General features: G+C 40.9%; 1 protein-coding gene across 3 annotated transcripts in view; it reads left to right on the top strand.

Moving 5' to 3' along the window:
* c2cd2l (c2cd2 like) overlaps window positions 1-21,882 on the top strand; it is a 51,841-nt gene that overhangs the window by 18,199 nt on the left and 11,760 nt on the right. For 2 of the 3 annotated variants that reach the window (XM_055942958.1, XM_055942959.1), the window contains exons 3-12: window positions 2,207-2,302; window positions 2,461-2,580; window positions 3,319-3,426; window positions 9,319-9,432; window positions 9,781-9,892; window positions 10,038-10,170; window positions 10,413-10,477; window positions 13,707-13,828; window positions 14,073-14,256; window positions 15,215-15,322. In XM_055942958.1, the coding sequence (XP_055798933.1) occupies window positions 2,207-2,302; window positions 2,461-2,580; window positions 3,319-3,426; window positions 9,319-9,432; window positions 9,781-9,892; window positions 10,038-10,170; window positions 10,413-10,477; window positions 13,707-13,828; window positions 14,073-14,256; window positions 15,215-15,322 (1,162 nt within the window). The remainder of the gene's footprint in view (window positions 1-2,206; window positions 2,303-2,460; window positions 2,581-3,318; window positions 3,427-9,318; window positions 9,433-9,780; window positions 9,893-10,037; window positions 10,171-10,412; window positions 10,478-13,706; window positions 13,829-14,072; window positions 14,257-15,214; window positions 15,323-21,882) is intronic. The other variant, XM_055942960.1, reaches the window with a different exon arrangement.

Raw genomic sequence — 21,882 nt, 5'->3', positions numbered from 1 at the left:
CAAGCTCTAGTCAGTGTCATCGACTTGACCCTGATTTTTATTTTTATTTTATTTATTTATTTTATTTTTTCCCCCCCAGACTCATTTACCTGGTCCTCCATCAGTGCAATCAATGGGAATATGACAATGATTATGGGCCTTTGACCACCCATTTCTTTGAGTACCAGCGGGGGCTGCTGGAAAATTAAACTCTTCCCAAACCCTGTGGGAAGAATCCCGAAAACGTCTTCTCCTCGAAGGAAGGTCTTCAACACTGAAAACTGTTCCTCTTTCAGAGCATGTATCTCCTCCAGTCTTTGTAAAACTGCTTCGATAGCAACACATTTTTTCTTCGCCATTGTTGTTTGCTTAACTTCCACCAAACTTCCACGCATGTTGATGAAGTCATCAAGTAGGCCTGCTCTGGCCCAACCCATCGGTTTCTGGGACCAGTCAGACAGTCTAGAATGTGTTCGCATTTTAGAAGGGGTCGGGAAGGGTGTCACACCCAGACTCATATCGGAGAAGAAACATTTGGGGGGAGTGGCTGGGCATTTGGCAGGAGCAATTTGGCCAGGCAAAAACTGAGGTACACAGTAGGTTAGAATGATTGAGCTGACAGTACTTTGTTTCTCCCTTCCATGCACTCATGCTGCATCTATTTTTGTCTCCGGCCCTTTTGGTTGGCACACTTTCTCCTTCCGAACCTCTCTCACTACACATGCACAAACATGCACACAAGCACATGTGTACTTACACACACACAGACACACACAACCTGGCCGCGTCACACCAGCCACCTCTTGCTTCCCTGCAGTTTCATTTGATGGAGATTTCAGTAAGACGATGAGCAGCACATGCTCTGACAATAGGGGATTTGTTTCCCCCTCCCAGCCCTCTCCTCCTGAGTCAGTTAAAGCTACCCATTGAAACTTAACTTCTAATCCTCTGGCACAGGTACACAGAGATTCACAAAGGGGTCTCCAATCTCAAGTCATATTGGGGGGCGGCAGGTAGCCTAGTGGTGGGCCAGTAACCGGTTGCTGGATCGAATCCCTGAGCTGACAAGGTAAAAATCGGTCATTCTGCCCCTAAACAAGGCAGTTAACCCATTGTTCCCTGGTAGGCCATCATTTGAAATAAGAATTTGTTCTTAAACTGACTTGCCTAATTAAATAAAGGTTAAATAACTACAAAATAAAAAAATCTAAATATCAGACCTCTGCTCTGAATCTAGTTGACTGGGTTATGTATTACAAATTGGCAAAGTATCTAGCAGAATTTGATCAACACGAACTGACAACTCTCCGACTGTGGGATTTGGTTTTCATCATGGAGACCAGAGACGAGGATGCGATTGCTGCTGTCAACCACATGCACCTGGTCTGTGATGATGGCACTGGCCCTGCCCACAACACAACAGGGAAATGAACATGTGAATGTATCATGGCAGTATATTTAAAATAAGCCTTTTCAATGAACGTGCCATGGCAGCCGAGCCGGGCTACTGGAGCATTCAGAGCGTATGTTTCATCTCCTTGCCAATTCCTATGCACTTGCCAGCAGCACAGAGAATCTAACCATATTTCCCTTTGTGTTGAAGTGACTGCAGTCTTTGCGCAGTCATTCTCACATGGCACAGATGGTGGTAGCGGACAGACGAACGTATGGCAACACCTCTGTGGTATTACTGCCACAGAATGGATTCAATAGGGACATGAAGTCATGGGTCTTGAACTAATGTACTATGACAGAGAATGTGTCCCTATCCTGACAATAAATACATTCTGTTGGTATTGCAAGGAAGCATTTGCATTTTTCACATACAAGCAAAGGGATTTGTGTCAGCCACTTGCTTTGCATAGGCATTGTATCTATCTGTATCGGGTGGTACAAAGTGCGGGGAAATTGTGTGGTACAAAGTGCGGGGAATTGTTTAATTGATGGGAAGCATATGCAATTTGTTTCAAGAGGAGTGTTACTAGAGGTACTTTTCACTGCAGGAAAAGCTCAGAATCTGATGTATTTGCATTTCAATGAAGTCAAGTCATAGTGAAGTCTCTTAGCAGCTGTTGGAGTTTAAGCCTGAGCAGGCAAGGCCAGCTCTATTATAATCTGTATCATTGCTACAAAAATCTGCTTAAATACTTCCTCCTTGCGTGTTTAAGCCCTCTAGATTAGACTGTACAATGTCTGATGTTTTTGCCTTTTGCTCTCTCTTCCTCAGAGCTCCATCCAGATCACCTTTGACAGCAGTCTCCAGCTCCCTGCCTCTGCTGTTGTAGATAGTGTGACCTGCACAGACCAATCACCTACCACTATGGTGAGTATCAACTAAACATGCATGCCTTTTCTAGAGGTTAACATGATATAGAACCCATGATTTTTTATTTTTTTTATCAAGACAAGACTTCTCATAGATCAATTTCTTCTAGAACGCTATAGATTCTAATGGTTGTCTTTTCCCTCTCCCTGCTCCAGGTCTTACAGTGTAAGTGTGCGGTTGACACTGTAACGTTCCCAGTGACTGTCACCCAGCAGTCACCTGCAGCTGTTTCCGTGGATACTTACCAGATCACCATAAAGCCAATGCTGGCCCAGGTATGACACATCACCATGGTTTTGCATTTGTAAGTTTGCATGTGTGTGCCTCTCAAAAAAAGTTAACCCTGTTGATCTTTCACTTCATTGAATTGCCCTCAAATGGAATGGTGTACCTGCGTTGGATGAAACCTCATAGGCTTACGTATGCATATGTAAAATCACTTTCATTATAATTAACTCCCCCACGATTCATGAGTATTCCATTGAGTTGAGCTATACTAAGTAGGGATAGTTCAGTCAAATTAGAAAATGACATTGGTTTCCTTACACTGTAAGCAGTCTGTGGACAATGTATGAAAGCAATCCATGCTTTGGATTTGTTTACCTGGCCACTGTTTAAAATGCTAACTTTTTAGCATTTGTGGCAATAATCCAATACAGGTCAATTTGCACCTTTTTGCGCTTCATGTCCAAATCATCCTAAAGTATCCAAAGATGTATTGTGTAACTTAATGAAGTTACTTTGAGATGGTTTGGACATGAAGTGACAAAATGCTAATATAGATATCATTGACTTGCATTGGGAGTTGTGCAACAAATGGTAAAAAGTTAGCATTTGAAACAGTGGCCAGGTAAACCAAACCAAAGCATGGATTGCTGTCATACCTTCTCTATAGACTGCTTTCAGTGTAAAGAAAGCAATTTGTCCTTTTGTAATTTGGGTGAACTATCCCTTTAAAACAGCTTGCGACTGCCCCTTGTAACATGCCTGTCCCCGTCTCCCCCCCCTGTCAGTTGGTGGTGCGTCTGGAGGAAGTAGAAGAAGAGGGTCTGCTGGTGTCCTGGACTTTCTCCCAGCAGCCGATCTCCCTCACCGTGGCCCCACGCAGGATCCAGAGAGAGGTGAGAAACAGTCACACTAAAGTTCCATTTATATCTTGCCAAGTCTGAAGAATGAAGAACCGTCGCTTATATGTGAATTAAATTCAGAGCATGTTGGGACCATGTCGGGAATGTGTTGGAGGCCGTTGGTTGAAAATTTCCCCCTTATGGAGAATCTGATGGTCTCATTGGTTCGGCCTCCTATGACACTAGCAAATTACGATGGTCCTAGTGAGAACAGACCTAGATATGGGGGAGGTTTTAGTCGGTGAAATATTAGGACAATTGGAGGTTTACAAAGTTGCAGACAGTATGCTTAACAGTGCAAATATTATGGTACAGCTATTTGGACACTCAATCATCATGGGGCTTTTTAATGGTAAGTTGACAAACATTGGTTGTGGTAAGTATAATTTAAACTTATCTTTATGGTAAGTGGGGAAATACAGTTGAAGTCGGAAGTTTACATACACCTGAGCCAAATACATTTAATCCCAGTAAAAATTCCCTGTTTTAGGTCAGTTAGGATCATCACTTTTATTTTAAGAATGTGCAATGTCAGAATAATAGTAGAGAGAATGATTTATTTCAGCTTTTATTTCTTTCATCACATTCCCAGTGGGTCAGAAGTTTACATGCACTCAATTAGTATTTGGTAGCATTGCCTTTAAATTGTTTAACTTGGATCAAACGTGTCGGGTAGCCTTCCACAAGCTTCCCACAATAAGTTGGGTGAATTTTGGCCTATTCCTCCTGACAGTGTTGTTGTAACTGAGTCAGGTCTGTAGGCCTCCTTGCTCGCACACGCTTTTTCAGTTCTGCCCACACATTTTCTATAGGAATGAGGTCAGGGCTTTGTGATGGCCACTCCAATAGCTTGACTAAGTTGTCCTTAAGCCATTTTTCCACAACTTTGGAAGTATGCTTGGGGTCATTGTCCATTTGGAAGACCCATTTGCGACCAAGCTTTAACTTCCTGACTGATGTCTTGAGCTGTTGCTTCAATATATCCACATCATTTTCCTCCCTCATGATGCCATCTATTGTGTGAAGTGCACCAGTCCTTCCTGCAGCAAAGCACCCCCACAACATGATGCTGCCACCCCCATGCTTCACGGTTGGGATGGCATTCTTCAGCTTGCAAGCCTCCCCCTTGTTCCTCCAAACATAATGGATGGTCATTATGGCCAAACAGTTCTATTTTTGTTTCATCAGACCAGAGGACATTTCTACAATCTTTGTCCCCATTTGCAGTTGCAAACCATAGACTGGCTTTTTCATGGCGGTTTTGGAGCAGTGGCTTCTTCCTTGCTGAGCGGCCTTTCAGGTTATGTTGATATAGGACTCGTGGATATAGATACTTTTGTACCTGTTTCCTCCAGCATCTTCACAAGGTCCTTTGCTGTTGTTCTGGGATTGATTTGCACTTTTCACACTAAAGTACGTTCATCTCTAGGAGACAGAACACGTCTCCTTCCTGAGCGGTATGACGGCTGCGTGTTCCCATGGTGTATATACTTGTGTACTATTGTTTGTACAGATGAACGTGGTACCTTCAGGCATTTGGAAATTGCTCCCAAGGATGAACCAGACTTGTGGAGGTCTACAATTTATTTTCTGAGGACTTGGCTTATTTCTTTAGATTTTCCCATGATGTCAAGCAAAGAGGCACTGAGTTTGAAGGTAGGCCTTGAAATACATCCACAGGTACACCTCCAATTGACTCAAATGATGTCAATTAGCCTATCAGAAGCTTCTAAAGCCATGACATAATTTGGAATTTTCCAAGCTGTTTAAAGGCACAGTCAACTTAGTGTATGTAAACTTCTGACCCACTTGAATTGTGATACAGTGAATTATAAGTCAAATAATCTGTCTGTAAACAATTTTTGGGAAAATGACTTGTGTCATGCACAAAGAAGATATCCTAACCGACTTGCCAAAACTATAGTTTGTTAACAAGAAATTTGTGGAGTGGTTGAAAAACTAGTTTTCATGACTCCAACCTAAGTGTATGTAAACTTCTGACTTCAACTGTAAGTATACCCAGTTATAATTGTAATAGCTTAGCAGATCATAAAAAAAAACATTTTTACCTGGCTAAAAGAGAAAGAATATAATATCTATTGTTTACAGGAAACTCATTCTACAAATATAGATGACATTGGGTGGAAAAAGGACTGGGAGGGAGAAATATATTTTTGTCATGGGCAAAGAAACTCAAAATGGGTGATTATACTAATTAATTAATACAAATTTTGATCCGATTGTGCAAACAGATTTGCAAGGAAGATGGATTATTTTAAATCTTTTAAAATAGATCTGGCTAGTTAATCTATATGGGCCAAATAATGATGATCCACACTTCTTTGACAATATATATAATAATCTATTGAGCTCACGAATGAATCTAATAATATGGTGGGAGATTATAATGCGGTTTTAAGTACCTCAATGAATCGTAAAGGAAATCACACTACAAACTATCACCCTCAAGCACTTAAGGAGATCATGGATACATTAGAACTAGTGGATATATGGAGGCTGAAAAGCCCTGCCTTGTGAGATATACATGGAGGAGGCTTAATCAAGCTAGACGTCTTGATTACTTCCTAGTCTCATTCTTGCTGGCATCAAAAGTAAAAAAAAAAAATATTAATAGGAGACCGAATGTGATTGGACCACCATCTAATTGGCCTTCATATAACTCTTACAGAATTTCCAGATGGATGGGGATATTGGAAATGTAATCAAAGCCTATTGGATGACAATTTGTTCTTAACTAAGACAAAATAATTAATGGTTAACTTTTTTTGCACACCATAGGTACAGCAGATCCCCTTATTGTATGGGACACTTTCAAATGTACTTTTAGAGGCCATTCAATACAATACTCATCATTAAAACTAAAGCAGTTTAGGTCAAAAGAGATTAGATGAATAAAGGAAATAGAGGAAGTAACAGCACAGGTAGATGTAATGGAAACTGTACTGTAGAGGCACAAAATAGGTTAGAGGAAAACAAAAAGAAATTGAGGTACTTATTCAAGAATGATCAAGTGTAATGTATTACAAAAATAAAGCAAATTGGATGGAAAATTGTCAAATTCACATGTTTCTTGAATCTTCAACATAGAAATGCTACCAAAATGAATTTACAGAAACTCGTTACAAATAATGGAGTCATCCATGATTCACCAAATTATATTTTGAAAGAGGAAGCAAAATATTTTGAGCATAAGTTTTATTTTCAGTCTCCTCCATTTCCACCGAATGATGTTAACTGTAAGGATTTCTTTCCTAATAATAATAATAATAATAATAATACTGTAAAATAAGCAAATTTTGGTGAAGACCAATTTACAGAAGAGGAACTTTGAGGCAATAAAATGAGAAAAATACCAGGGCTTGATGGTATACCAGTAGAGGTGTATCAGACCTTTTCTGATGTACTCAAAGATCCATTATTAGCATGTTTTAATTACTCCAATAAAAATGATAGACTTTCATGTACTCAACAAGAAGGTCTGATTTCATTACTACTAAAACAGGACCCAGGTAGGAAGTATAAAGATCCAGTCCATTTAAAACACTGGAGGCCTTTAACATTTCAATGTTGCGATGTGAAAATCCTGGCAAAATGCATAGTACATAGAATAAAAAAGGTTTTACCAAATATTGTTTATCCTGATCAGACAGGTTTTTTACATGGATGATATATTGGAGGTAATATACGACAATTACTTGAAACAATTGAAAATTATGAAACATCAAAGATACCAAGCATGCTCTTCATAGCAGATTTTGAAAAGGTGTTTGATAAAGTGTGACTAGAATTTATATATAAATGCCTGGATTACTTTAATTTCGGTGAATCTCTTATACAATGGGTTAAAGTTATGTACAGCAACCCCAGAGGTAAAATAGTAAATAATGGTTCCTTCTCAGAAAGTATTGAACTTTTTATTGGAGTAAAACAAGGCTGTCCGTTGTCTCCATACCTATTTATTAAGACTATTGAAATGCTAGCTATTAAAATTAGTTCCAACAAGAACATCAAGGTGTTAAAAATCCAGGGGATAAAAACAAGTGTCGATGTATGCAGATGACTCATGTTTTTTCTTAAGTCTGCAATCTGGATCCCTGCACAGTCTCATTGAAGATCTTGATCACTTTATCACTTTTCTGGACTAAAACCTAACTATGACAAGTGTACCATATTATGTATTGGATCATTAAAAACAGTGTTTACACTACTTTGTAGTTTACCAATAAAATGGGCGGATGGTGAAAAAATATAAATGAACTTAACACAATCAACTTCAATTGAAATTTTGCAAAAATAGATAAGATTCTGCAACCATGGATATGTAAATACTTGTCTATTTATGTAAAAATGACATTGATTAACTCTTTGGTCCTATCACAGTTTACTTACTAATGGCACTGCCTACTCCAGATGACAAATTTTTTAAATCATATGCATTTTATTTGGAATGCTAAGGCAGACAATTAAACGTGCATATTTATATAATGAATATGAGTTTGAGGGACTAAAATTATTAAAGGTTTAAAGCTCTCACTAAACGCTTCAGTCATACATAAGTTATACTTAAAACCAAAATGTTTCTCCAGTAGATTATTAAGAAAGGCTCATCCTTTGTTCAAAATTTGCCTTTATACAGATTACAACTTCTCATTTACGACTAATTGAAATTTACATTTTGTTTTAAGTATCGCCCTTTCTTAAACAAGCCATACAAAGCTGGTTACAATTTCAGTTTTATCCTCCAGAAAAGATCAAACAAATATTACAACAAGTGTTATGGTTAAAGTCAAATATACTGATTAATAAAAAAACATTCTTTATGGAAAAAATGTTTAGAAATTGCAGCATACAGGTTGCAAAATAAATGGTAAGAGATTTTCAATGTACCGATTCCATGACACATGAACTGGTACAAAAAACACTTGAATCAACACTTTTAATAATGATATACAATTCTGCCAACAACAGAATGCTATATATATGGGGCATACAACAATCTCAGCTCTGTAGACTTTGCTGTGAAGAAACAGAATCAATAGATAATTAATTCTGGTATTGCCCCTAAGTAGCTTGTCTCTAGTCACAGGTTCAGGAATGGTTAAAAATTCACAACATGCACTTAAAATTAACCTTACAGGTGGCAGTGTTGGGTGATTTGGAAAGCCATAGTCAGTCAATAAATAATATTTATTTTGTTTATTTTATCTTTATTTAACTAGGAAAGTCAGTTAAGAACAAATTCTTATTTTCAATGACAGCCTAGGAACAGTGGGTTAACTGCCTTGTTCAGGGGCAGAACGACAGATTTTTACCTTGTCAGCTCGGGGATTCGATCTTGCAACCTTTCGGTTACAAGTCCAACACTCTAACCTGCCGCCCAATAAATAATATAATAATACTCGTAGGAAAGGTTTTAATCTTTAGTTCACAGTTTGTCGATACTATACGATTAGAAAGGTACATTCAAAAAAATATATGTTTATCTTGTGCGTATTGTTTTGTATTACTACTGCACTGTTGGAGCTAGAAACACAAGCCTTTCGCTGCACCTGCGATAACATCTGCAAATCGGTATACATGACCAATAAACTTTGATTTGATTGGAACCCTCTATGGAAAAGGTTCTACATGGAACCCAAAAGCAAAAGGGTTCTACCTGGAACCAAAAAGGGTTATTCAAAGGGTTCTCTTATGGGGACAGCCAAAGAACCCTTTTAGGTTCTAGATAGCACTTTTTTTCAGTGTGGGGCCCAGAATTTTTTCAGTCCAGGTGACCATACACCTGTTTACTATCTAATATATTTTAGTCTGTTTGATGTACTTCTTGGTGGCAGGTAGCTTACTTTAGTGGTGTTTTGTGCTCAGGAGAGTGATGCAGAGATAGACCCGGACATGATTCGGGAGCTGGTGAAGGATACTCTGTTCAGCGCACAGCCAGCCATGATCCTCAACCTCAGGGCCTGTGTGTCCAGCACTACGGTAAGACCATTGCACTACAAGTACGCTGCAAGTGTTTTCCTTCCATTAGCATTGTTTTTAGCCTGCTACATCAGACTAGAAGCATCAAAACTGAGGCAGAAATCAAAAGCAGCGAGAGCTCGCATCACTGACTTGATGCTTCTGCATACGGAATAGCGTGTTTCGTTGAAACGCACCCACTGTAATCAACTGCGGCTAATAGTCATGGGAAAAACCAACATGCGAAACTTGCAGTATAATTACCATTGGCAAAACCTTCCTGATAGGATGAACCAAGAGGTATGACTAAATGTTTTAGTGATTTGACTCTCTGGTCTTTAATTGCATTTCTCTCTTTATTACTTCCAGTTCCCCAGGGGAACAGGCCTAACCCCGACAGGTCTGACCCCCCCGTCCCAGAGTTTACGCCCCATACGAAGACTCCTGCTTCGCCAGCTCAGGGGAACCTGCCTCAGAGCAGGTCAGCTATATCACATCAGCCACGACCCACCATCTTCTCCCAAAAAACAGAGTCAATTACTGTGTGTGTGTATATGTGTGTGTGTGTGTGTGTGTGTGTGTGTGTGTGTGTGTGTGTGTGTGTGTGTGTGTGTGTGTGTGTATAGCCAAGTCATGCAGTTCAGGGGAGCTGTGCTGTTCTGTGAGCCTGGACCAGCCATCAACAGAAAGGAGGACCTGCTTCCTGCCTGCAACCCCCAGCCCTGACACCTCACTGGACTGGAGTGAGGACATCTCACTGTAAGACAGCTAGCTATAGCCCAGCCAGCCGCTGGCAGTCACACACATACGACCCGATTTATAGATATGAATTAATGATATTATACAACAACAACAACAAAAAAAAACTACAATAATAGTTCAACAATGATTTTACCATCAAGTGAAAACTCTAAATAGCATGCACTCATATTATTTGACACTGTTACGCCTACTGTGAGTTTAACATAAAATCTTTGATTATCTGTGATTGTGTTCTGCAGGGATCTGGCTCCAGAAACCAAAGAGCTGAGAGTGAGAATGCTGGAGAAGACCACCAAGGGGGAACGTAAGGCTCCTTCTCAATTAGATTATTATTATTAAAGGTCATAGACAGATTAATGAGAAATTGCATATCAATCTACTTTCGTAAAGACTATAGACCCTCTAGACCACAGGTGTCAAACTCATTCCACGGGGGGCCGAGTGTCTGCGGGTTTTCGCTCCTCCCTTGTACTTGATTGATGAATTAACATCACTAATTAGTTAGGAACTCCCCACACCTGGTTGTCTAGGGCTTTATTGAAAGGAAAAAACAAAAACCTGCAGACACTAGGCCCTCCGTGGAATGAGTTTGACACCCCTGCTCTAGACCAGTGGTTCCCAAACTTTTCATAGTCCCGTACCCCTTCAAACATTCAACCTCCAGTTGCGTACCCCCTCTAGCGCCAGGGTCAGCTCACTCTCAAATGTTAGTTTTTTTTGCCATCATTCTAAGCCTGCCACACACACTATACGATACATTTATTAAACATAAGAATGAGTGTGTCACAACCCGCCTCGTGGGAAGTGACAAAGTGCTCTTATAGGACCAGGGCACAAATAATAATAATCAATAATTTTGCTCTTGATTTAGCCATCTTACATATATAACCTTACTTGTTCATCAAAAATGGTGAATAACTCACCACAGGTTAATGAGAAGGGTGTGCTGGAAAGGATGCACATAACTCTGCAATGTTGGGTTGTATTGGAGAGAGTCTCAGTCTTAAATCATTTTCCACACACAGTCTGTTCCTGTATTTCGTTTTAATGCTAGTGAGGGCTGAGAATCCACTCTCACATAGGTGGTTGCAAATGGCATCAGTGTCTTAACAGTGCTGTTTGCCAAGGCAGGATACCCTGAGCGCAGCCCAATCCAGAAATCTGATAGTAGCTTCTGATTAAATAACATTTTCACAGAACCGCTTGTTGCAATTTTGGTGAGGTTCAGATATCGGTAAGTGGACTGGAGGCAGGGCATGAAAGGGATAACGAATCCAGTTGTTTGTCATCTGTTTCGGGAAAGTACCTGCGTAATTGCGCACCCAACTCGCTCAGGTGCACATTTGACATTGTCCGTAAGCTTGAGTTCATTTGCACACAAACAAATATACAATGATGGAAAGACCTGTGTGTTGTCCTTGTTAATGCAGACCGAGAAGAGCGCCAACTTCTTCATCATAGCCTCAATTTTGTCCCACACATTGAATATAGTTGCGGAGAGTCCCTGTAATCCTAGATTCAGATCATTCAGGCGGGAAAAAACATCACCCAGATAGGCCAGTCGTGTGAGAAACTCATCATGCAAGTGGTCAGACAAGTGAAAAAGATGGTCAGTGAAGAAAACAGGGGCCTTGCTTTAACAAAGTTAACCATTTTCACTGTAGTGTCCAAAATGTCTTTCAAGCTGTCAGGCATTCAAGGGAATGATGGATGCTGCAGTGTAGCCAAGTTGCGTCGGGAGCAACTGCTTTGCACACACGTTACCACTCCACTATGTCTCCCTGTCATGGCTTTTGCACCATCAGTATAGATACCAACACATCTTGACCACAAAAGTCCATTTGATGTCACAAAGCTGTCCAGTATTTAAAAAATACCCTCTCCTGTTGGCCTGGTTTCCAGTGGTTTGCAGAAGAGGAAAGACGCAAACCACTGGTAGCTAAAGACGCAAACCACTGGTAGCTCACCATATATGACGCTTCTAGCCCCTTCTTATTAATGGTATCTGTTGCGTCTTTATAAGGACACAAGGCGAGACCCAAATGCAGACACAGGAAGCAGATGGTTGAGCTCCGATATTTATTAATCCAAGAGGTACGTAAAAGGTAGGTCGGGGACAGACGAGTTCAATAACCAGATCCGAGTCCAAACAGAACAAGGGGATAGGCAGGATGGAAGACAGAACAGGCAGAGTGGTCAGGCAGGCGGGTTCAGAGTCAGGACAGGCAAGGGTCGAAACCAGGAAGACTAGAACCAAGAGACTGGGGGAAAAAATAAGAGCAAGGAAAATCGCTGGTTGACTTAGCAAACAAGACGAACTGGCACAGAGAGATAGGAAACACAGGGATATATACACCGGGGATAATTAGTGACACCTGGAGGGGGTGGAGACAATCACAAGGACAGGTGAAACAGATCAGGGTGTGACAATCTTAATTCTCGCTAAAAAACTCCTGTGGCTTTTTTTCTTCTTCAAATTGGCATGTTTTGTTTCTAAATGTCTGTGAAAGAGTAAAGGTTTCCCGCGAGAGAGTAACGGTTAATGTGATTGGATGTTAATTATTTGACTAGGCTACCTGTATTTGACATTGTGTTGTTATTTCGCTGAGCACTGGATGGTTTAATTTCATTTTGGGCAGTGAAACGAGGCTATTCAGGCGAGAAAAGAACCTCACCCAAATGTATAGCCCTGTTTTTAATTTATTTTTTGTTATGTGAATCACATTTTTATTTGGCGTACACCCAACGGCATTGCCAGCAGCATACCACCCTGCATATCACTACTGGCTTGCTTCTGAAGCTAAGCAGGGTTGGTCCTGGTCAGGCCCTGGATGGGAGACCAGATGCTGCTGGAAGTGGTGTTGGAGGGCCAGTAGGAGGCACTCTTTCCTCTGGTCTAAAAAAATATCCCAATGCCCCAGGGCAGTGATTGGGGACACTGCCCTGTGTAGGGTGCCGTCTTTCGGATGGGACGTTAAACGGGTGTCCTGACTCTCTGAGGTCATTAAAGATCCCATGGCACTTATCGTAAGAGTAGGGGTGTTAACCCCGGTGTCCTGGCTAAATTCCCAATCTGGCCCTCAAACCATCATGGTCACCTAATAATCCCCAGTTTACAATTGGCTCATTCATCCCCCTCCTCTCCCCTGTAACTATTCCCCAGGTCGTTGCTGCAAATGAGAACGTGTTCTCAGTCAACTTACCTGGTAAAATAACGGTAAAATAAAAAATAAAATAAAAATTGCGCGTACCCCATTCTGGTATGTCTGCCTACAGGTTATGGTAAGACTTTTTCATGAGCGCAATTCCTGCCCGCATTATAAGCCAAAACTTGTGCCCGAACTTTTGATTTGTCCAAGAGAATCCTTTGTGACTCCCAGAAGTAGGGCTGTTGCCCTAGTTTGGGATTTCCGATACTATAAAGAATGTATTCAAACTATTTTTCAAATGTCATGTTATACTCTAAGTAAGCAAAACACTGTGATGTGGTCTTCTTCTCTGTATTTCTATGCTTAGTCTTTCTCTTTTGGCAGAATTCTTGTCTGGCTTTGCCTCGCTACCCTTGGACCTCACCCGCAGAGCTCCTACTGGTCAGCATGTGCTGTCAGTCAGCCCAGGGCACGGCCTGGCACCCAATGCTACGGTCACCTTTGAGGTGAATGGCATGTGACAGGTGGAATGCTGTTCCAAAGTGTGTAGATAATTAGTTGGTGTGTTACAACATAGGTGACATAGAAATACAATTACAGAACAGTGACTTGAGAGTGTTCTCTCTTATCATATGAATGTATTGTGGAGCACTCCACATGATAATCCTAGAGGGTAAAACATAGTACATAACAATACTTCCAACACAGTCCATAACATTTGTGGTAATCTGGGTCCCTCTCCACCTGTAGCTGGTGTACCTGGAGGTAGTGGACTCCCTTGGAGCTCACAGCACCACGCCCCTCCGCACCTCCATCACCCCGACCAAGAAGGTGGATGTGGACCGAACCATCATGCCAGACGGCACAATCGTCACCACCGTCACCACCATACAGTCACGACCCAGACTGGGAAAACTAGGTACAGTAGGTCTGGGTGAGTTAGCATATGGAGGAGGCGGAGAGTGGACTGTAGCTAATGATAATGACAAATATGATATTGATTTCTTGATAATACTGATTCTATGAAAAAAAGAGGATTGTAACCCTGCATCCTGCATGCCAATCCTTTATTTTACTATACTCTATTGCAGTGGTGGAAAAAGTACTCAATTGTCATACTTGAGTAAAAGTAAAGATGCCTCAATAGAAAATGACTCAAGTAAAAGTGAAAGTCACCCAGTAAAATACTACTTGAGTAAAAGTCTAAAAGTATTTGGTTTTAAATATACTTAACTATCAAAATTAAATACAATTTCTAAAATATACTTAAGTATCAAAAGTAAAAGTATAAACCATTTCAGATTCCATATATGAAGCGAACCAGACGGCACAAATTTTTATTTTTATTGACGAATAGCCAGGGACACACTCCAACACATTTAGTGAGTCCACCAGATCAAAGGCAGTAGGGATGTGGGTGAAGTGGGTGAATTTTGATAAGTTGATAAGTGGGTGAATTTAACAATTTTCCTGTCCAAATTTTATGAGCACTTTTTGGGTGTCAGGGGAAATGTAAGGAGTAAAAAGTACATTATTTTCTTTAGGAATGTAGTGAAGTAAAAGTTAACAAAAATATAAATAGTAAAGTACAGATACCCCAAAAAACGACTTAAGAAGTACTTTAAAGTATTTTTACTTAAGTACTTTACACCAATGCTTTAATGCAGTGGTCACCAACCTTTTCTGGTGCTAGGGCTTCTGAATCAAGTGCACCTACAGCAAACAGCATGAAACAAAAAAAAAAAAAAAATAGGAACGCAAGGCTTTATCAATGGGGTTTTTATCAAAATGTTTGGTGATCGACTAGGAATGCGTTGGAGATTGACGAGTTGGTGACCACTGCTCTGTTGCTTCTATTGACCCTCACATCCTCTGTCTCTGCATTTACTCAGGTGACTCTCCCTCGCGGTCCCCGTCCAAAGTGGAGGTGACAGAGAAAGGGACCATGTTCCTCACCGATGGCTGCCATAGCAGGACCAGCTCCAGCCCTACTCTAAGCAGTGAGTTATGTTCCTCCATCTTTTCGTAGCCTGGTCTCAGATCTGTTTGTGCTGTCTTGCCAACTCCTATGGTCATTGTTAAATCCATCGTCATTATTATCACAAACAGATCTGGGGCCAGGCTAATGGCTCCACACTCCTCCACACTTACTTCCACAGATATTTATTCTAGTATTTTTCAACATGATACGTCCAGTGGGTCCTCATTTAGTGGTTGGGTCACGTTATGGTGCATTACAGCGATTGCCGTTAATGCTCATTCAAGGCACCAGAGGGCATCTTTGAGCACATCTACGCCCACCTGAGTTAAATAAATACTGAGGTGAGCACTAGTGGTGCGTGGGCCAGCTGTTTGTTCACCCGCACCCCGCATTTGCTAATAACCCATCTGCAACACCCGACTATATGTGATAATGTGAAAATCTGAGGCCCGCACACGACCCTAACCCTGAAATATAGAAAATGTGCTGTAGGCTACAGTTAGAGACGACAGAAAGGTTTCTTGACAAGGGGTGCAGTATTTTTTTTGTTGTTGCCTAATTTATATATGTTTCTGCTTATAATTTCCAACATTTTGGTCAGCTATTTGTTAGTCCACGTGTCTATAATTAGATACATGCATCTTCTCTTCTGTCATTATATGTTGCCCTAGAAGACTAAATCAACCCTTGCTCACCAGAATAATTTCATAAGTGATCAAATGAATGCTTCAATCTAGTTGACATCAGTAAAGTCTTCTCTGTCATCTCGGTTTCTTTCGTGGTGCAAAGATGTTTAGCAATAACTCAGCCCCCCCAAGAATTTAAAGATTCTTTTTGACCGGTGGTAAGGAAATAGAAAGCTGTGAAAACGATCCAACATGTTTCTGATGAGATTTCAGTTTGCATATATTATGTGGTTGAAATACTATCAGCTTTTATGATGCTGATAAAGACAGCACTGACGGTCCCCAACTGCGCATTCCCATTTTCTCTCAAGCTTAAATGCTTAAAGAAAGAAATCCTATTTCTCCACTCTTGTTCCCGAGTGAAAATGTACAATTTGTGTATTGTTTTACTGCAAGAAGTGCTTAATTCTGCAGGAGTTAATGTTAAGACTATGTGAGAGGTTATAGACCTAGAGTCAGTGTAATAATTCAAACATAAATTGGATAGCACTTTGATAGACTAGAGCCTTAGATATGCAGTTTTAGAAACTGTTCTTCATTTTGTAAGCATTACATAGCAAAGTAGCCAGAAGGTTGTGGATTCACAGACCACTGTGGACAAGGGTAGGGGTGACATGATATCCATTATAATAAAAGCGCTGCATGAATCTATCATAAAAATGGCTTTTTATAAACGTATTTCATGCAATTCTGCATCATTTTACATAACCGGAGACAGGCAGAATATTTCATATTTTTTAAAACCACAACAGAGCATGTGCTGCAGCACCAGAGACGTTTGATTACTACAGTGGCTTGCTAAAGTATTCACCCCCCGTGGCATTTTTCCTGTTTTGTTGCCTTACAACCTGGAATTAAAATGGATTTTTTTTGGGGGGTTGTATCATTTGATTTATACAACATGCCTACCACTTTGAAGATGCAAAATAATTTTTATTGTGAACCAAACAAGAAATGAGACAAAAAAATGATGTCAAAGTCAATAGTTTGTAGAGCCGCCTTTTGCAGCAATTACAGCTGCAAGTCTCTTGGGGTATGTCTCTATAAGCTTGGCACATCTAGCCACTGGGATCTTTGTCCATTCTTCAAGGCAAAACTGCTCCAGCTCCTTCAAGTTGGATGGGTTCCGCTTGTGTACAGCAATCTTTAAGTCATACCCCAGATTCTCAATTGGATTGAGGTCTGGGCTTTGACTAGGCCATTCCAAGACATTTAAATGTTTCCCCTTAAACCACTTAAGTGTTGCTTTACCAGTATGCTTAGGGTCATTGTCTGACTGGAAGGTGAACCTCTGTCCCAGTCTCAAATCTCTGGAAGACTGAAACAGGTTTCCCTCAAGAATTTCCCTGTATTTAGCGCCATCCTTCAGTTCTGACCAGTTTCCCAGTCCATGCCGATGGAAAAACATCCCCACATCATGATGCTGCCACCACCATGCTTCACTGTGGCGATGGTGTTCTCGGGGTGATGAGAGGTGTTGGGTTTGCGACCGACACAGCGTATTACTCGATGGCCAAAAAGCTACATTTGAGTCTTATCTAACCAGAGTACCTTCTTCCATATGTTTGGGGAGTCTCCCACATGCCTTTTGGTGAACACCCCAAAACAATTCTGGCCACTCTTCCTAAAGCCCAGCTTTGTGGAGTGTATGGCTTAAAGTGGTCCGATGGACAAATACTCCAATCTCCGCTGTGGAGCTTTGCAGCTCCTTCAGGGTTATCTTTGGTCTCTTTGTTGCCTCTCTGATTAATGCCCTCCTTGCCTAGTCCGTGAGTTTTGGTGGGCGGCCCTCTCTTGGCAGGTTTGTTGTGGTGCCATATTCTTTCCATTTTTTCAATAATGGATTTAATGGTGCTTCTTGGGATGTTCAAAATTTCTGATATTTTTTTATAACCCAACCCTGATCTGTACTTCTCCACAACTTTGTCCCTGACCTGTTTGGAGAGCTCCTTGATCTTCATGGTGCCGCTTGCTTGGTGGTGCCCCTTGCTTAGTGGTGTTGCAGACTCTGGGGACTTTCAGAACAGGTGTGTGTATATATATATATATACTGAGTTCATGTGACACTTAGATTGCACACAGGTAGACTTTATTTAACTAATTATGTGAATTCTGAAGGTAATTGTTTGCACCAGATCTTATTTAGATGCTTTATTGCAAAGGGGGTGAATACATATGCACGCACCACTTTTCCGTTTGTAATTGTTTAGAATTTGTGTAACAAGTTATTTTTTTATTTAGTTATTTCACTTCACAAATTTGGACTATTTTGTGTATGTCCATTACATGAAATCCAAATAAAAATCAATTTAAATTAAATTACAGGTTGTAATGCAACAAAATAGGAAAAATTCCAGGGGGGGGGATGAATATTTTTGCAAGGCACTGTATACAGGGTATTGTTAGAAAATATAATATTTTGGAAGTTTGGGACAGTGCTGAAGTTGTCTATCAACTGTTAAAATTGAGCACAACAGAACCAGGTAAAACTGAAGTATCTGACCATAAATGAATTCAAGAAAAAGGCATTAATTGTTTAACACATCAGCCGCATATCATCAGGTAGGCCTATATGCACTTGTGAAAAAAGATTTGTGTCGACTGTGACTAGGGCATGGTAATATAAGAGCAGCTGCTAGGCTAGATGAACAAACTATGCATGCATAGCTCACCACATGATCCTCAAACCAAAGACTGGCCAAACTCCTGTTTCTAAAAGTAAATTCAAAAAGGCACTGGAGATTGACTGTATAGCCTAAAGGCATTTTACATTTCATTATTATTTAATTCTAAGTAATTATTATTATTTTTTAAATTTTATACAGCTAAATGTATAGGCATGTTGTTGAAATGCTGTTGTTGATGTGCTGAGCGCTGATGAAATGCTGAGCGCTCCTGCCAGCCTGAATAAAATGTAATAAAACCTTCACAATTGATTTCTTAAATGGCAGGCTAGCCTTGAAATAATAATAATAATAATATAGCCTAAATAATAAATTTTCATTCCTTCTTGTCTACCTGGCTTGCTCCTGACTGATTTAGCACTAGAATGCTGTTGAAATGTCTAACGTCAAATGGTAGTGACAGAATCACACATTAGGCTACTTCCCAAGCAAAGTCATTTCTTTGTCTCCTATAGATGGTTGTAGTGCAGCCTCTGAATATCATAGAAACAAACCCAAGATATCCCATATGAAATCAGTCACGTCTTTCCCCGGCATTTTACAGCTTGAGGCAGCAAAACTGAAAGCGCGAACCATCGCATTTAACCATGGAAAGAGGTCCTGGAATATGGCTGAATATAAACAGTGTAGTTATTCCCTCTGCAAGGCAGTCAAACAAGGGAAATGCCGGTACAGGGACAAGGTGGAGTCACAATTCAACGGCTCAGACACAAGACTTTTGTGGCAGGGTCTACAGGAAGTCACGGACTACAAAAAGATCAGCCACGTCACGGACACCGACGTCTTGCTTCCACACAAACTTTGCCCGCTTTGAGGATAATACAGTGCCACCGTCGCGGCCCGCTAACAAGGACTGCGCACGCCCCCTCCTTCTCCGTGGCCAACGGGAGTAAAACATTTAAACGTGTTAACCCTCGCAAGGCTGCTGGCCCAGACGGCATCCCTAACCACATCCTCAGAGCATGCGCAGACCAGCTGGCTGGTGTGTTTACAAACATATTCAGTCGCTTCCTATCCCAGTCTGTTGTCCCCACGTGGATTCAAGATGGCTACCATTGTTCCTGTACCCAAGAAGGCAAAGATAACTGAACTAAATGACTACCGCCCCGTAGCACTCAATTCTGTCATCATGAAGTGCTTTGAGAGACTAGTCAAGGATCATATCACCTCCACCTTACCGGCCACCCTAGATCCACTTCAGTTTGCATACCGCCCCAGCAGGTCCACAGACGACGCAATCGCCATCACACTGCACACTGCCCTATCCCATCTGGCCATGCACGCCTCCGACTCAATCATCAAGTTTGCAGACAACACAACAGTAGTGGGCTTGATTACCAACAATGACGAGACAGCCTACAGGGAGGAGGTGAGGGCACTTGGAGTGTGGTGTCAGGAAAACAACCTCTCACTCAACGTCAACAAAACAAAGGAGCTGATCGTGGACTTCAGGAAACAGCAGAGGGAACACCCCCCTATCAACATTAAAGGCACAGCAGTGGAGAAGGTGGAAAGTTTTAAGTTCCTCAGCGTATACATCACAGACAAACTGAAATGGTTCACCCACACAGACAGTGTGGTGAAGAGGCGCTGCCTCAAGAGGCTGAAGAAATTTGGCTTATCACCCAAAACCCTGACAAACTTTTACAGATGCACAATCGAGAGCATCCTGTCGGGCTGTATCACAGCCTGGTACGGCAACAGCTCCTCCCTCAACCGCAGGGCTCTCCAGAAGGTAGTGCGGTCTGCACAACGCATCACCTGGGGCAAACTACCTGCCCTCCATGACACCTACAGCACCCGATGTCACAGGAAGGCCAAAAAGATAATCAAGGACAACAACCACCCGAGCCACTGCCTGTTCACCCCGCTACCATCCAGAAGGCGAGGTCAGTACAGGTGCATCAAAGCTGGGACAGAGAGACTGAAAAACAGCTTCTATCTCAAGGCCATCAGACTGCTAAACAGCAATCACTAACTCAGTGAGTCTGCTGCCTACATTTGTTGAATGTCCACTGGCCACTTTAATAAATTGATCACTAGTCACTTTAAACAATGGCACTTCAAATAATGCCACTAATATTTTTTTACATATTGTACATTACTCATATCACATGTATATACTGTATTTTATACCATCTATTGCACCGTGCCTATGTCGCACGACCATCGCTCATCCATACACTTATGTACATATTCTCATTCACCCCTTTAGATTTGTGTGTTTTAGGTAGTTGTTGGGGAATTGTTAGATTACTTGTTAGATATTACTGCACTGTCGGAACTAGAAGCATTTCGCTACACTCGCATTAACACCTGCTAACCATGTGTATGTGACCAATAAAATGTGATTTGTTTCTAAAATAAAGCATTACGGAATATAATATTGTTAATGATTGCTAAATATAATTAGGTCAATTTTATTACATTTTTAATCTTAAGCTAACAAGGGGTAGGCCTATTTGTTTATCCATTTTATTTAACAAAAGCCACAATACCCTCACATACTCCCTCAATTCGACCCCTGTTTTTAAATGAACAAACCAAACTCTTCACTGAAACTGATATACAGTGTAAGTCAGATGTTTACAAACACCTTAGCCAAATACATTTAAACTGTTTTTCACAATTCCTGACATTTAATCATAGTAAGAATTCCCTGTCTTAGGTCAGTTAGGATGACCACTTTATTTTAAAGAATGTGAAATGTCGGAATAATAATAGAGAATTATTTATTTCAGCTTTTATTTATTTCATCACATTCCCAGTGGGTCAGAAGTTTACATACACTCCATTAGTATTTGGTAGCAGTGCCTTAAAATTGTTTAACTTGGGTCAAACGTTTCGGGTAGCCTTCCATAAGCTTCCCACAATAAGTTGGGTGAATTTTGGCCCATTCCTACTGACAGAGCTGTTGTAACTGTGTCAGGTTTGTAGGCCTCCTTGCTCGTACATGCTTTTTCAGTTCTGCCCACACATTTTCTATAGGAACGAGGTCAAGGCTTTGTGATGGCCACTCCAATACCTTGACTTTGTTGACCTTAAGCCATTTTGGCACAACTTTGGAAGTATGCTTGGGGTCATTGTCCATTTGGAAGACCCATTTGCGACCAAGCTTTAATTTCCTGACTGATGTCTTGAGATGTTGCTTCAATATATCCACATAATTTTCCTACCTCATGATGCCATCTATTTTGTGAAGTGCACCA

This window comes from Salvelinus fontinalis, chromosome 13 (assembly GCF_029448725.1).
Source record: "Salvelinus fontinalis isolate EN_2023a chromosome 13, ASM2944872v1, whole genome shotgun sequence".
Taxonomy (NCBI): domain Eukaryota; kingdom Metazoa; phylum Chordata; class Actinopteri; order Salmoniformes; family Salmonidae; genus Salvelinus; species Salvelinus fontinalis.
The sequence above is the reverse complement of the archived record's forward strand: the minus strand, read 5'-3'. Positions and strand labels throughout refer to the sequence as shown.